Source organism: Zingiber officinale, chromosome 4B (assembly GCF_018446385.1).
Source record: "Zingiber officinale cultivar Zhangliang chromosome 4B, Zo_v1.1, whole genome shotgun sequence".
NCBI lineage: Eukaryota > Viridiplantae > Streptophyta > Magnoliopsida > Zingiberales > Zingiberaceae > Zingiber > Zingiber officinale.
The window spans coordinates 7,009,455-7,024,921 of NC_055993.1; the positions used below are offsets into that span (position 1 = coordinate 7,009,455).

Below are 15,467 nucleotides of genomic sequence, written 5' to 3' on the forward strand. Positions count from 1 at the left end.
TTATTCTCGGATTTCTTCCCTCTCTTTCAAGAAGTCGGGTTTGATTGGTGGTCCAGCTGGAGTTCGATGGATCGATGGCCGTGCTTTTGGGGAGGGACCCCGGGCTCGCCACAGGGGGGATGCACAGGCCTTGGCTCCTGCGGAGGATGAGGTTGAGGAGGAGTTCTACGGGCCAGCTTCTCCGACTTTTGAGGAGACGGTTCCACTCACCTTGAGGAGCTGACCCTGGAGGTAGCCAGCCTGCGTACCACGATGGATACCGTGGTCCAGCAGCAGACTTCGATGCAGCAGACTCTGGATACACTAGTGGACTTAGTGGGCTCATGGGTGACGGTTCACCCGTCTCAGTCTGGTCCATCCACCACCCCTGTTCCCCCTGCTGAGGATGCCCCTGATCCTGACTCTGCGGCGGTTCTTGCTCCGGCTACTACGTCCGCTCCAGCTACTGATCCTGATCCCACTCCTCCTGGAGACGAGCTTATCGAGTTTTATGTTCCTGTGTGATATATTTTTATTTGTTGTATGGATGGTTGTTCTGGAGTTTTTTTTTGTGAACTATCTTTCATTTTGAATGTATGATATACTTTTATGCTAAGCTCTCCTTTTGATTTTACATTTCAGTGTTGTTATGTTCTGTTGATATATGTGTGTTTTAGGGGGAGCATTCCTCAGATTTATCATATTTGCTTTGTGCACTTATTGAGGGGGAGTTATTTGCTTTTGATTTTTGATAAAGGGGGAGATCTATGTTGAAGTTCATGCTTATTGCTTATGCTTATCTCAGTAAATTAAAATCAAGCTTACTGCAATTATGCAATTATTATTTCAGCAAGCTACAATCATTATTTATCATTGTATTGAAAACTAGCCTAAACTTAAATAGATTGTCAAACATCAAAAAGGGGGAGATTGTTGGTGCAATCATGCCCTGGAAGTTTCAATATGTTGACAATTATTTAAGTTTAGGTTAATACGGTGGAACTAACATGCATTGTGAGTTTGCAGGAGGAGTTTCTTGCAGGTCAGAAGACCAGATGCAAGGGAAGTCCAAGAAGGTCGAGGACTGGATTCTTGGCAAAAAGAGTTCTTGCGGGTCAGAAGACCAGATGCAAGGCAAGAGAAGTCCAAGAAGGTCGGGGATCGGATTCTTGGCAAGAGAAGCTCCTGCAAGTCACAAGATTATGTGTGTGATAGCCTCACTGTGAGAGATCGACTGGTAAATCGATTCAGACATAGCTGTGCGGCAGATTGCCTCTGAATCGATCAACCGATCGATTGAAGGTAAGGCAATCGATTGGCTGATCGATTGGTAAGGTTTTGCGCAGCACAGAATGCATCTGGATCGATCAGCCGATCGATTCAAGGTACTGAATTGATCGGTCGATCGATCCGTGAACATTCTGTGTGAAGCACAGAATCGTTTTGAATCGATCAGCCGATCGATTCAAGGGATTGAATCGATCGGCCGATCGATCCATGAACATTCTGTGCGAAGCACAGAATCATGCTGAATCGATCAGCCGATTAATTCAAGGTATTGAATCGATCGGCCGATCGATTCACGAAGCTGCGATTTCATGAGCAAGTGGCTAAATCGATTCAAACGCTGCCCCAATCGATCCAAGTCAAATAAAAGAATCTGCACCGTTGATCTTGACGCGATGGCTTCCAACGGATACTTGTGAATCGATTGGGATATAACCTCAATCGATCCACGGCGACGGCGGCGTGAGAAACGGCTAGTTTTCTCAACGTTTAAAACACGGGAAGAAACTGGAAAACAAATAACAACGAAAACCATACTGTTCCATTGCTCTCCAAGTCTTTTGAAAGCTCTCAAGTGATCAAGATTCAAAGCAAAGGGTTCACGCTCCTCTCCACTGCGTACTGAAGTCTCACCTGCAAAGAAGAAGCCGGTTAAAGCTTGTAATCCTTCTCTTCTTCTTCTTTGTAGTGTTTGTAATATTTACTTTGAAGAGAAGGGAGAGTTGTATTTCTGTTAAGGTTTCTCCACCTTCGGTGTGATTCTGAGAAGGAGGGTTTTTGATAGTGAAAGAGTGTGAGTGGTGTGGGTCCTTGGACTAGTCACCTCCTTGAGGAGGTGGATACCAAGTAAATATCGGTGTTAGCATTGCCTTTAGATTTTCGCTGTGCAAAACAAAGTTGGTCAGCAAAAGAAGTGAGCCATTCCCCCCCCCCCCCCCCCTCTAGCTCAACCGATCCTAACAATGCCGACGTTGCCTGTTGCGCAAGCCGATCAGCTTGAGCCTTTTGTTGCTGCTCGACTATCTTGGCCGCCCGCGCTTGGATGAGCGCGTCTAATTCTTCGGGGGAGAGCGTCACCATGAGTTGCTGTCCAGCTTCTTCCATCGTCTTTGCTCGGATTCAGGTGTGTTCCCACAGACGACGCCAATTTGATTTAGTTCGAGCGCTGAGTCGACGGATGCTGGGGACGTGGCACTCTCCAATGTCTTCGACTGGTGGTGTGGATCTCCGGCGGACCTACAAAGAAGCCGAGCCGGGAGGGATTTCCCGGCGACTACCCTCCGACGCTCAAGTCAGGCAACGAAGAAGAGAAGCAGAGTAACGCTACTGTGGCTACAGTAAGGAGAATCGCATACCTCCATCGAAGTCTGGGGGTCCTTATATAGGACCCTGGGGAGGCGCGAGCACGCTTCTCGATGCGTGCATGCTTCCCCAAACATACCTCAGTAGGTCGTGTCAGAAAAACATGTCTGACGTCATTCCGCAATCGTCCGAGCATATCCCGGATGTGACGGTGGAAGCTTCCACCGTACGATACTCTGTCCACTCCTACCGCCAACCATGCTGTTTGTCGGCGGCAGGTGTCTCGAGGATGAAGTTACCAGTTGTCATTTTTATCTCTTTGCACCCTTACATACCTCCGGGCTGAGCGGGCCAGCCTCTCGGCGCTTATAGCTTTTGAGAATGCTCCGATACCTTAGACCGGGCGGGAAAGCCCTGCTCTTGTGCTCGGATGGGATTGCGCCTTCTTGCCCTGTGGCTCGGCCGCTCGGCTTAGAGACTCTTTTACCTTGAGCATTGGAAACCCGCCTCATGGTCTGGTTGTCTTTCGCCCGGCCGACTGGGAGACCCGGGCTGGGTGCCCGGTCAGCCGGATGTCCGGGGATGGTTCGCCAGTCTGCTCCGCACGACCCTGGTGTTGACCCTCTTGACCTTTGACCTCCACGTGTCGTTGACCCCCTGCTACAGAGGGTCCCTCATCCTTATTACTGGATCAAAGAGAATCCTTATCCACCTTCGTTCCCCAAATCTTCCCTGTCTTGCATTTTCACTCAGTGGTTTGCCCGTGATAGCAGTCAGATACTTTCTTAGTTCGGCACGAATAGCCAGTGTTTGATTCTCTACATGGTTCTGCCATTGTATCCTAGAAAACGGACATTCATCATAACTTCAAAGTACAGCCAAAGGAGGACGAATTTGTTTTAAGAAAACTTCTTGAAAGTAGACCTCAACATCTTCGTTCCTGCACTCGGACTCGGGAGTTTATAATCGGAGTCGAGAGTCATCACTCGGTAGTCGAAAGTCTACACTCAAAAGTCAAGAGTCTACACTCAGACTTGGTACTAGGACCCAGCAATTAGGAGTCTATACTTGGGAGTCAAGAGTCTACATTCGGACTCAGCAGTCGGAATTCTGCACTCGGGTATACAAGGCAACCTATTTTTTTTAGCAAACTCAGTTATCCCAAGTAACTCTTCCTTCTCTACTTGACAACCTAAAATTATCAATTCAGATCAACTCAAATGTATATGATATGGGATGTTACGAGTGGACCCAGAAATGACGGGGCAATCAAAGTCAAGGTGAGATGGTAGCAACGCGTCACCCTCATCAGGGATTAGCCCCTCACTCGACGCTAAGGCCTTCAGTATAAGGATGGTCGGCTTAAAGGCTGGTCATGCTTGACGAATTTAGTGCTCCACTTGTGAACAACCGGACGGCGTAAAGGTCGATCGAAATCATGACCCGCACTGCATGACTCTATTATATATCCGGTCGGTCCAAAGGTCGACCGGGCGTATCTAAACATAGTGTTTGCTCTCAATGTATGACCTAACGTCTCTATATCCGAGCAGGCTTAATAGACCTATCTCTCTATTCAATGCCAAGATATACAGACTAAACTCGAATGACCCTAAAGTTGGTGGAGCATATGTGGTTCAGTTCTCCACTTCTGCAATATTATTTCCAACTTACAGACGCCATCTACAATATAGTATAGCCTCCAGTATAAATCAAACTGTCATAAGGTCAGTCATACTTACTAATTCGAGCACTTTGTTATCTAACAGTCAGTCTCCCATCATACGGTTGGTCGGTCCTATAGCTGACTGAACCTGTGAGACTTTGCTCCTCATAGCATATCTTCAACATGAGCCTATGAGCATATTGCCAACCGAACTTATGGCCAATCGTACTTATGGGATTCAACTCCCTCTTCGAAGGGTGAATTACGTAAGGTTATTTTTGTTACAAAGTCGGGCAAACATAAAGATCGGGATACCCCGTTCATCCAAATATCATTCTGGGTTATATTCTAGGAGATAACATTGTCAGGGAATCCCAACAGATTGTCAAAATAAAAGCTACCTATCAGATAATATACTTTAGTTATAACATATGCATTCAATGGAACCTTTTTACAAAGGTAATTATATAACTTCCATCATTATTGCGAAGGTTGCACGAGACTATTTATACAGATATAACAAAAGATTTCTCGGAGAATAACTGTACAAATGCTAGACTATACGCCTTCCAGTATCTGACATCTTTTGACACCGAATATTTTTTGTCACCTCATTATTACAAAGTTATCAGAGGTGATATAAAAAAATTCTTTCCGCTGGAGGTACGTTGTTTACACACTTTACTTATGAGAATACTAGCTTTCTCTCTATTATGCGCACTCAATTTTATCATAATCCTTCTCGATTTTTTACCTAATTATCTACTGACTTGAGTATAAAAGAATCTACATTAGAAATCTTTTCCCTAATTTTTACCGTAATATTTTATTAGTTCGTTTGAGTGCCCACAGAAAGAAGAAAGAAGAAAGACAGTCGAAACTCTTTTCCTACTTCAGCTGAGTATCTTTTCCTCCCTTTCAAAATCTTTCTTCCACTCAATAGTATCGCCATATGCAAAACATATTATCTCTGATCTCATACGGCTCAGTATAAATCTGAACTGAATTAAAGTTTTTTAAAATTCAGATTTTTTTTTTCTACTATCTCCGCTTGCAAAATTACGTAGTATTGGGCATTTGCACGAATGCCCAATCGAAGTTAATACTGTAAATAATAATAATCTAGACGTCGTAATTTAAATAACTGGACTGCAGAAATGATTGAAGTCAACGTTCTTTGGCCCTAAACCTGAGTTTTGTAGCTTTTACTTCTATTAGCCATAAGAAAACATCAAATTTGGGAGAAGATGTCAAGCATTTTATTTGTTCTTCGAATCACTAAATCACTATGCTTTGAAAGCATCCATGAAGGTCTTAAGATTCTCGAACGAAGCGCCGCCTTCGTTAATGTTCTGCAGGGCATTCTCCTTCAACATCGATGCCCTTGCTCTCATCTCCTCGTTCGAAAGCAACTCTTCTACCTTGGATTTCACCTGTTCCCGCTTAACGATCCCACTCTCGTCAGGCGTCAAGCGTAAACCCACCTTCCAATCGTCACAAATGTAGATCTGGTTCAGGAATTGGTCCGTAAAATATGGCCAACAGAGGAAGAGCTTCCCGTTCCTGACGCCTTCCATGGTGGAGTTCCAACCGCAGTGAGACACGAAGCAAGCGACAGAAGGGTGAGCCAGCACCTTCTGTTGAGGTGCCCAAGCCACAATCCTCCCTCTGTCTCCGACACGCTCTTTGAAACCATCCGGATAGGCATCGGCAGAGTCACCGGTTAGGTCGGGCCGGACCACCCACAAGAACGGTCGGCCAGTCGCCTCCAGCCCGAGCGCGAACTCCTGGAACTGGCCGCGGTCGAAGATGGTGAAACTCCCGAAAGCCACGTAGACGACGGAACCCGGCTGCTGCTCGTCCAGCCACGACAAGCAGGCCGCGTCCTCCGGCCAGAAATTCCCCACGGCGCGGTTCGGCCGGAGGCCGGTTAGCAGCGGCCCGATTGGAAGAATTTTTGGATAGTAACGGAAGGTTGGCTCTTCGAGCTCTTTGAAGGAGTTGCAGATGATGAATTCCGCGACGCTGATGGCCCTGTTGTTGTTGACGGCGTAGTTGAAGATTAGCTTTTTGGTTCTTCCGTCTCCACCACAAAAGTTCCATGTCAACTGGGGTGCGTCGATGAATGGCAAGCCGGGGCCGAGCTGGAACCTTTCGTGTTCTGAGATCGTTGTGCCTGTAAAAATAGAAACGCGGCAAGATGAAAACTATTTGGAAATCTTTGGTGTCTCATTAATTACTCACAATCAATCATCAGACCAAAAAAAAAACACCCAAAATCAATTACCATCGGCATCGACGATGCCTCTCGAAATCAACTCCGGAATGCTCAGCAGAATGGCCAGCGACTGGGCTGCCGCCGGGCAGAAAAAGGCTGACCGGAGACCCTTCTTACCGACAACCTCCCGCACCCATCCCATATTCACATCCACCAACATGCAAGTCATCGGATCCTCTGTTTCGTTGCTCTTCTCGATTAGTTCCTCCAAGCACAGCGGAATTACCTTCGTGAATGCTTCCGTTAGCCTCCCGAGATCGTTCCGGTCTTCCGCCGGCCCTAATCCGTCGGGGACAGAGACCAGAGCGATCTGGTCCACGGTGCTCTCCTCGGACAACGCGGCGAGCAGACGCTTGTGGTTGAACTCGGTATTGACGAAGGTGACCTTGAAGCCGTGTTCTACCAAGCAGTGGCAGAGCTCCATGAGGGGAATGACATGGCCTTGAGCAGGGAAAGGCACAGCGAGAACGTGTGGCGGAGCCATTCAGAAACAACAGAGAGAGAGGAAGGAGATACGGATAAAAGAGAATAGGTGGAAACAGCAAAAGAAGCGGAACCGATGGGAGAGTTGAAGGACGAAGAAGAGGACGCGGGCGGCGACAGGCGCACGACAACGACGGCAGCGGCGGCGGCAATTGAGGCGGCGGAGGAAGCGAAATGAAGATGGCCAGGGGCGGGGAGAGCACGCCGACAAAGGAGGCAACGCGATTGGATCAGTACCTCGGCGGCAGGAAGTGGAGCAGATCAAAATATCATATTTTAGTAATTGGATCGGGAAGAAAACGATGAGAGAGCTGAACTAAGTCCATGGAAAAGAGTGATTTCGAAGTTGGATATGGAAAAGATGGGTTCCAACTTCCAACGAGAGAAAAAAGGAGAATAAGACAATGAAAATCAAAGAAAAAAGAGAGAAAGGTGAAGGATTAAGTCCATGCGTTGACTAAAGGAGAATTGTCATTAATGCTCTATTTGGATTGAGAAAAAAAAAAGGAATCTATAATGAAAAAAATTTCCTGGGAAAAGGAAAAGAATCCTTTGATGTGCTTATTTATTTTAATTAGGGAAGATGAATGGCATCAATTCATTTCATCGTTTACTACATTAGAAGAAGAAAGAAAACTAAATAATATATTATCCAAAACATCCTTTTTATTTTTTTCCATATTTATATAAAAATTTAAAATTCATTATTGAACTAACAAACTATAAAAAAATATTTATAATTATGTTCTCAATATCCATTGTTTTTATTTTATTTTTAAATTTTTATATATTGTCATATAACTATGGATTCAAATAATACATTTTTAACCTGATAAAGGAATTTTCATGAAAGAAATAGAAAAACACTACGGTAGAATAAAGTGTGAAGAAAATATTACATAAAAGTGAAATAAAATATTGGTCAAGATAAAGTTAGATGTCTTGTGAATGTCATCATATTAAAATCAAAAAAGTTATACCATTATCATATATTAAAATAAAAAATTATCAACAATAAATATTACTTAGAAATAATCCATAATTATTATAAAATTATTACCAACTAAACAATTAAATTGTCTTTCCTATGCTAATAACTATTAATAAGCCTATATAACCTTGTACTTTGAATACCTATCCAAATCTTGCAAATTACAATTATTCAAAATATCATAATTCAAAATTAAAAAGAAAACATCTTCTTTAGAAGAGCAAGTCTCTTCTCTACTAGACATCTCATAACAAGTATCATCTGCTCCTTATTCTCTCCTAGAAATAGATAGATATCAAATATATTTTCGTCTTAAACACTAACAAAAACTAAATCTTTGTAAAGTTTCTCATTTAAGTTTTGTTGACGAAATGATTTATTCTCGATAACCGAACTTGAACGGTCAATTGCAACAACAACTTCCTTGATACTTAAGTCGAGGGTTGAACTTCTCTTATTGTTATAAGCATCAACATATGCATTTTTTCTCTTCTTTAATCTCTCGACAAATGGTGAACTATCAAGGTCTACTTCAAAACTCATATGTACATCATCCCTTTGTACTTCATCTTGAATAATTTCAACATTTCTTTTAGTGCCAATGGAAACTCCTTAACTATTCGCTCTGTCATCAACAACTTCTCATAATAAGATATAGGGATATATCTTCACTTCTTAATTAATGGATTAGCCTAGATAACAATAAAATTAATCATAAACATAATAGTCATATAAACTAACAAAATATAAAATGAAATATCTACCACTAATACTTACATTAATAAGTTGCTTCCAAACTTCTTCCTCAGCCTCAAATCTCCTACTTTCAGTATGCCATTGAACTCTACTTGCATTCTTAAATAAATCATAACACCAATTAAAGTTAGTCTTTAATGTTTTCATTCTATTCTTCAAATGATCCTTTGTCAATGAAATTTTAGTCTTCTCACGACAAATGACAACTATTTCTTTGTATACAGTAAACGTGAAAGTGCTACCGACTTAGTTGCCATTAACTTGTTGACCTAACATAACATTTATAAAAATTTTATCCATTTCATTAGTCCACTTAATAATATCCTTTTTGACTTGTTCGACTATATAACTCATTTCTACTGAATATCTGCATCAAATTCACATGTGACCATGAAATGAAAAATCAAATCTTATACATAGTTATAAACTAGTAACATTCAACTGTACAATATTGGATTAACAAACATAATCAATGCATAAAAAATAATATTCAATCATAGAACATGCAGTGTTAAGATTTACCAATAGCATGTTCAAAACATCACATTGTTCAAATTAAGCATTATTAATTAGTATGCTACATCAAACTATTCTCATAATTTTCCTAATAAAACCAAGTATGTCTTCTTTAGTATTATTGTAATCCGACCACATAATATTAACTATGTTATCCCTAATCATATTCCCTTGACTCCCGTAATCATGTTGTCTCTCATTGCAACTCACTTCATTGTCATAATTTGTACTCAATTCATGATCCACTTCACTAATCAACCTCTCATTTGGATCCACCCCCATTAAGAAATTATGAAGAATATAACATGCTAAGATAATGTCTGCGCGAATGTTAATTTCATAGTAAGATTCTGTTCCACTAGCAATAATGGGAAACCTCTTGTTTAGAACCCCAAAAGTTCTCTCGATTTCGTTGCAAAGGGATGCATGTCTAAAATTGAATAACTCTTTTGCATTTGTAGGGTCACATCTCAAGTCTTCCTTTAAGTGATAACAAATTCCTCGAGAAGGGGTAATTAAACCCCTCTTCAGCATAAACTTCGAGTCAATTAAATAGTATTTACCTACAATAAACAAAAGATATAGGTTAATCATATTTACTTTCAAACATTGTCCACCAATGAATATTAATTGTAAACTAAATAAATGAGGAAATAATAATTTATCACGTCTAGATAGAGCATTTTTAATTATTCGAAAATCAAATGTAGTTCCTTCCCACCCAGATAAGATATATGTGAACTTCAGGTCGAAGGAGCATGCCGCCATGCAACACATTTGTAGTTGGCCAATCCTTTCTTCCTCGATATCTAGGTGCGTCTACATTGGATACCTTAACACATATATGAGTTCCATCTAATGCACTAACACAATTCTACAATTAGGAGACAATGAGCATATTTAGCTAAAAGTACCTTACAAATATTCTAAAATTCAAAATGATCAAAATGAGTGTTATCTTGAAGTAAGGGCAGCATCTATTAATCCTCTATATAAGCAGAGGGATTTCAGAACCATCTGGTTGCTTTATAAATTCAGCATGAAGTCCAATCATGGCTTTTAAGACTTCATGAAAATGATTATTAATAGTCCTTGTCTTCGATGAAAGAAAAACTCAACTCTTGATGCTTGACATCATGACCAAGCAAATATAAAAACTTAGCAACCTTCTCTTCAACACTTGAATTCCTATTGGCTTCTACCCTTGTGTTGTACTTTAATAGTTCACACAAGCAAACAAAGCCATACACACTTACCCTAAGAATGCTACAACATGCCTCATTAGATGTCATAAGGTTGTGCAACAAAATGCGTTGTGCATCATCTTTTTGCTCACTATTCTCCATTAGACCTTTATCTACATACTTATTCATTTCCTTCAACATCATCCCAAGAATAACTACACAATTTCTATTTATGAAAACTTCATCATCTAAACTCTCATCTAGACTATCATTATTCTTCTCATAATAATCATTAACATTTAGATAATCCCCTTCACCATTATCTCACTCCATCTCATCAAATCGGTTGAAAGATAAATAATAAAAATAGACTACTATAATAAATTCAACAATGTTGCTATCAAAAACTAATATTTCATCTAATTATAGTTATATTTCATCTAAAAGATAGAAATCAGAAAAATGAAGATAGAAATAAGCAAGAGCAAGAAATTAAAATGAAGACAGAAATGAGAGTTATATTTCATCTAATTAGAGTTATAGAAATCAAGAAAATTATATTTATCTAATTAGTTATACTTCATCTAATCAGAGTTTTCTAATCAGCATTGCTCTACTGTTGAAAATTAAAACGAACATAGAAATAAGTAAGATCCAAACTTACTGTAATCATAGAGAAGAAAAACTCAACATAAAACAGTCGTTAAGCAATCGTAGAAGAAGGGCAGTTGCTTACAACAGTTGTGAATAAATCGTAAGAGCAACAATATTGGAGCAACTGTAGCAGTCTCGAAAGAGAAAAAAAAGGGACCGGCGGAGGAGTTGACAGGTGAGGAAGAAGAAGAGTCTGCAGGTGAGAGGAAGAAGCAATCGTCGATTTAGCGGAGGCGTCATTGGGTGAGGAGGTAGAAATCGCCAATTTTGCAGAAGAGAAAAGGAAATATTAGGGATATTTATGTGATTTTGTTTTATATACTTTGCCTTCCTTTGTCTTTCCGTCCAATTTGGACAGGATAAATTTTCCTCGAAAATATATCCGCCGAAGGAATACAATTTCCATCGGCTTTAAATTTTTAATCAAGTAAATAATAAAAAAATTTCTACAATGGAAAATTTTCTCTTATTTTAGTTTCCATACCTCTAAGTAAACAGAGACTAAGGAAACTAATCCTAATTAAGTGATCTAATGTTTGATTGCATATAAAGGAGATTTAAATTAAATGTATATGGATTCAATGTGTAGATCCATTAATCCGATTTATTAATATTGATGGACTATTAATGAATGATAGACTTTATGGTAGATAATCCCCATAAGTTGGGTCAGGTATATAAAGGAAGAGATATGGTTCATTTAGGGCATACTGAATTGTGATCTCTTCCTTTCAATTCTTCTCCCTCATTAAGAAGGTCCTAAGATTGCTGGCTTAATCCTATGGAAGACTTCCACTGCATTTGTAGGATCTTCGACAACAAATAAGAAGTATTAGTCCTTTGTGATAGATTCAAGAAGTTAGCTCTTCATTAGCTATTGTTTCAGTTTTCAATATTAGTTTAAAGATTGATGATAACTAGATCCTGTTGAATATGCATCCTTTAATTTATTATTGCTGTATCATAATCCTAACAATTAGTATTATAGCTAAGGAGTAGTTTATTATCAATTTTTTAAGGTGTTTAGCACACATACATAGTTTGTGCATTAAATTCCATATAGATGAGCGAAATTAATGTATATTCATTGAATGTAGTATATATAGGTTAGGATTTAACCTATGAATTGAGTTTTTGCATTATCCTCAAAGAACGTGATTGATGACCCAATTTTAGGGTTTTTTGAGCTCAAAAATAACGTTCAGGAAATCAACTTTTCTGATATCAATCGATTGGAGAAAGTACCAATCGATTGGTATTCATGAATTTATGTACAGAAAGTTTCCAAATCAATTAGGCTGATCAATTGGTGTTTACCAATCGATTAACATAAGGGGCAATCGATTGGGATGCCCAGAATGATGCAAAGGGGGTTTACAAATCAATTGGTGTTTACCAATTGATCAATATAAGAGCCAATCGATTGGGATGCCCAGAATCACACACAGAGGGTTATGAATCAATCAGATGATAGATTGGTGTTCACCAATTGATTACCATGAGTGCTGATTGATTACTAAATCTGATTTTGAGAATAGAGGGTTTTTGAATTGATCGGTGGATCGATTGGCGTTCACCAATCAATTGCACCAATAAATTAGAATGAATGAACTCACGAATAGTAGCCTTCGGAATTGATCTGGGAACTCAATTGCTATGTACTAATTGATTGTCAATGGTTGACAATCAATTAGTGTGCGTATCAATCGATTGATAACTGAATTTCACTCAGTTTTTAATAGTTTTTTCATGTATTCTTCTTAACTCTTGCTACTTAGTCGAACCTATTTTATCACCAAAATGAGAACTATTAGGGAGACGGAAAGTATTAGTGTAGAGAGATGTATGCTCATGCTAAGGGTGATTGACCCAAAGGAAAGTCATTCTTATGTCAGATATATATTTAAGGAAGCTCACAATATAACAGAAGTTTGTTTTCTGTTATATTTCCAATCAATGTAATTGAGACCAATAAGTTTGTTTTCTTTCAATATAACAGAAAGAGGATTGAAAGTCATTTGAAATCCTAAGAATCACAAAATATTTGATGAAAATTTTAGAATTTAAAATAATATTGATTCCTCAAACAATATCATTTAAATTCACCAACACCTCAAAACACCGTGAATTTTGTATATCACAATAGTGTGGACGTATATAAATTCAAACATTTGTAAGAGGGGGTTTTACCCATTAATTTTATTATCTTGTCAACCTAACTTTATGATAAATAAAATTAATAGTTGATTTTTCTTCGGTCACACAAATAATAGCAGTGACTTCGATGGAGAGGATACTATTAAATGTGTCTAAGTGTATACCATTACTTGATACTTAGTCCATTAAATAGGATTGTGTCCGTTCAGATGGAGAAGATCACACAAACCTAAACAATTTCCTATAATCATCCATAAAGGGAGTTTGATCTAGTGATCCGCAAACAAACTCATCCGATGTGGAGAAAGGTACTCAAAGCCAATGCGCAAGTTTAAATGCATCACTTACAAACCATTAATGGAAACCGTGGAATTTAAATAATTCCTCTCCCACTTAGTTATTTAAAACGAGGAATTTTAACATGCACACACACACACAACACATATAAACAGCATAAAAGACAATAAATATGAAAAATAATTTTCTAACTATTATGGTCTCATCCATAGCTATCCTCCGTGTGCCATTAACCCTAGCCGCCGCCAACGGGTCATGTCGTCGCGTCTATCTTGCTTCCTTTTCCACTGCGCCTCTGGTCCTTAAATAATACCACGCCTCGCAAAGATACGATCTGTGACAAAAATAAAATTTTACATTTATCGATCCTATATTCCACAAGGGAATGTACATGTAATCTAGATCGAACAGAATGTAAAATCCTAAAACTAATACAGCTCCTGCTGTATTTAATAATTACAATCATGCACACACATAAAATACCCTCGACATGCCCGATGATCCAAATCACACACAAACATAATAGGGTCATAATAGTTGGAACTAGGATGTCTGCAACCACAGAGTTAATCTATTTGCACATCCTACTATTATCCTGCCTAAATTTATGTATGAAAAGTGCATAATTTAACTGGAAATCAAACACACAGAGGCAGAAAACTGCTTTGATACTGATTGTTGGCGCTACTCGGAATTCCGTTCTGTTTCCCCTGTACAAAAATTTGTATAAGCACAGAACTTTTCCTAACAACCCATGTGCTTTTCAGAAGTTAAACTTGGATTGCAAATGAAACTTAACATTATTAATCCAAGTTCAACCCATGTGTTTATCAGAAGTTGATTAAATATCTATTTCAAGGATTGGTTTCCAGGTCGTTGGCGAGGCACTCGGCCTTCTTGGGTATGGGATCATCCACCACTTCCTAGATAAAGCCTTTCAAAGAAATTGAATATTGAAACTCCTTACAGTAATCTTAGGTTTAACTACAGAGACCACAATTGAAGCACAAGATCATTGGCCTCTTGTGTTGGTATTTCAGGATCCATACAAAGAAAATAAACTAACTAATACGCAGCAGAATAATTAACTAGTTGTACCTTTCCTTTGTTTCAATAGACCTCTTGATCTTCTGCTGTATTCCTCTTCTCCTCTTGGACGTCATGTGGGTGACGATCTTCCAAGACAACACCACTCAAACCACTTCTTTGCCTCCAAGACTTTCGGCCACCAAGGGATGCTAGAATAGGGAGCCTCCTTCTCTTCTTCTTCTCCTCCTCCAAGTAACCGGCCACAAGAAGATGGAGCCTCTTGATGCCGTCGGCCCTTGGTAAAGGAAACAAGGGGAGAATAGAATGGGAAAAGGGTCGGCCAAAACAAGGATTAAAAGAAGAGACTTAGGTTGTGTTATACCATAAGGCACCATCTACCTTTCTTTTATAATCCTTGGTGACTGCAAAAAAGGAAAGATTTAAAATTAAAACCTTCCTTTTACTTCCTATTATGTGTGGCCGACCCTTATTTGGGCAACAATTAAGGAAAAATTTTAAATTAAAATCTCTCTTTTAAACCATTGTGGATGACTACAAAAAAGGAAAGATTTTTAAATTAAAATATCTCTTTTAAATTTCTTTGTGGATGGTTATAAAAGGAAAGTTTTTAAAAATTAAAATCTCTCTTTTAAATCCCTTGGAGGATGACTATAAAAGGAAAAATTTTAAAAAAATTAAAACTCTCTTTTAATTCCTTGTGGTCGGCCCCTTGCTTGGGCACCAAGCAAGGCTTGGCCGACCACCTCTTGGGCTCCAAGCAAAGCTTGGTTGGCTATTACTTGGGCACCAAGCAAGGATGTGGTCGGTCCATTACTTGGGTAAGAAGTGGACTTGGTTGGATAATAGTTTTTTTTATAAAGAGGCTAC

The 15,467-nt window shown here is 39.3% G+C and overlaps 1 protein-coding gene across 1 annotated transcript; it reads right to left on the reverse strand.

Annotated features, from left to right (window-relative positions):
* Positions 1-4,613: 4,613 nt before the first annotated feature.
* Positions 4,614-7,229, reverse strand: LOC121974593 (UDP-glycosyltransferase 83A1-like). The gene is made up of 2 exons (XM_042525731.1): positions 6,522-7,229; positions 4,614-6,410 (listed from the first exon to the last, which is right to left on the reverse strand). The coding sequence occupies exons 1-2, from the start codon at positions 6,994-6,996 to the stop codon at positions 5,521-5,523; spliced, it is 1,365 nt and encodes a 454-aa protein (XP_042381665.1). The 5' UTR covers positions 6,997-7,229; the 3' UTR covers positions 4,614-5,520.
* Positions 7,230-15,467: the final 8,238 nt, after the last annotated feature.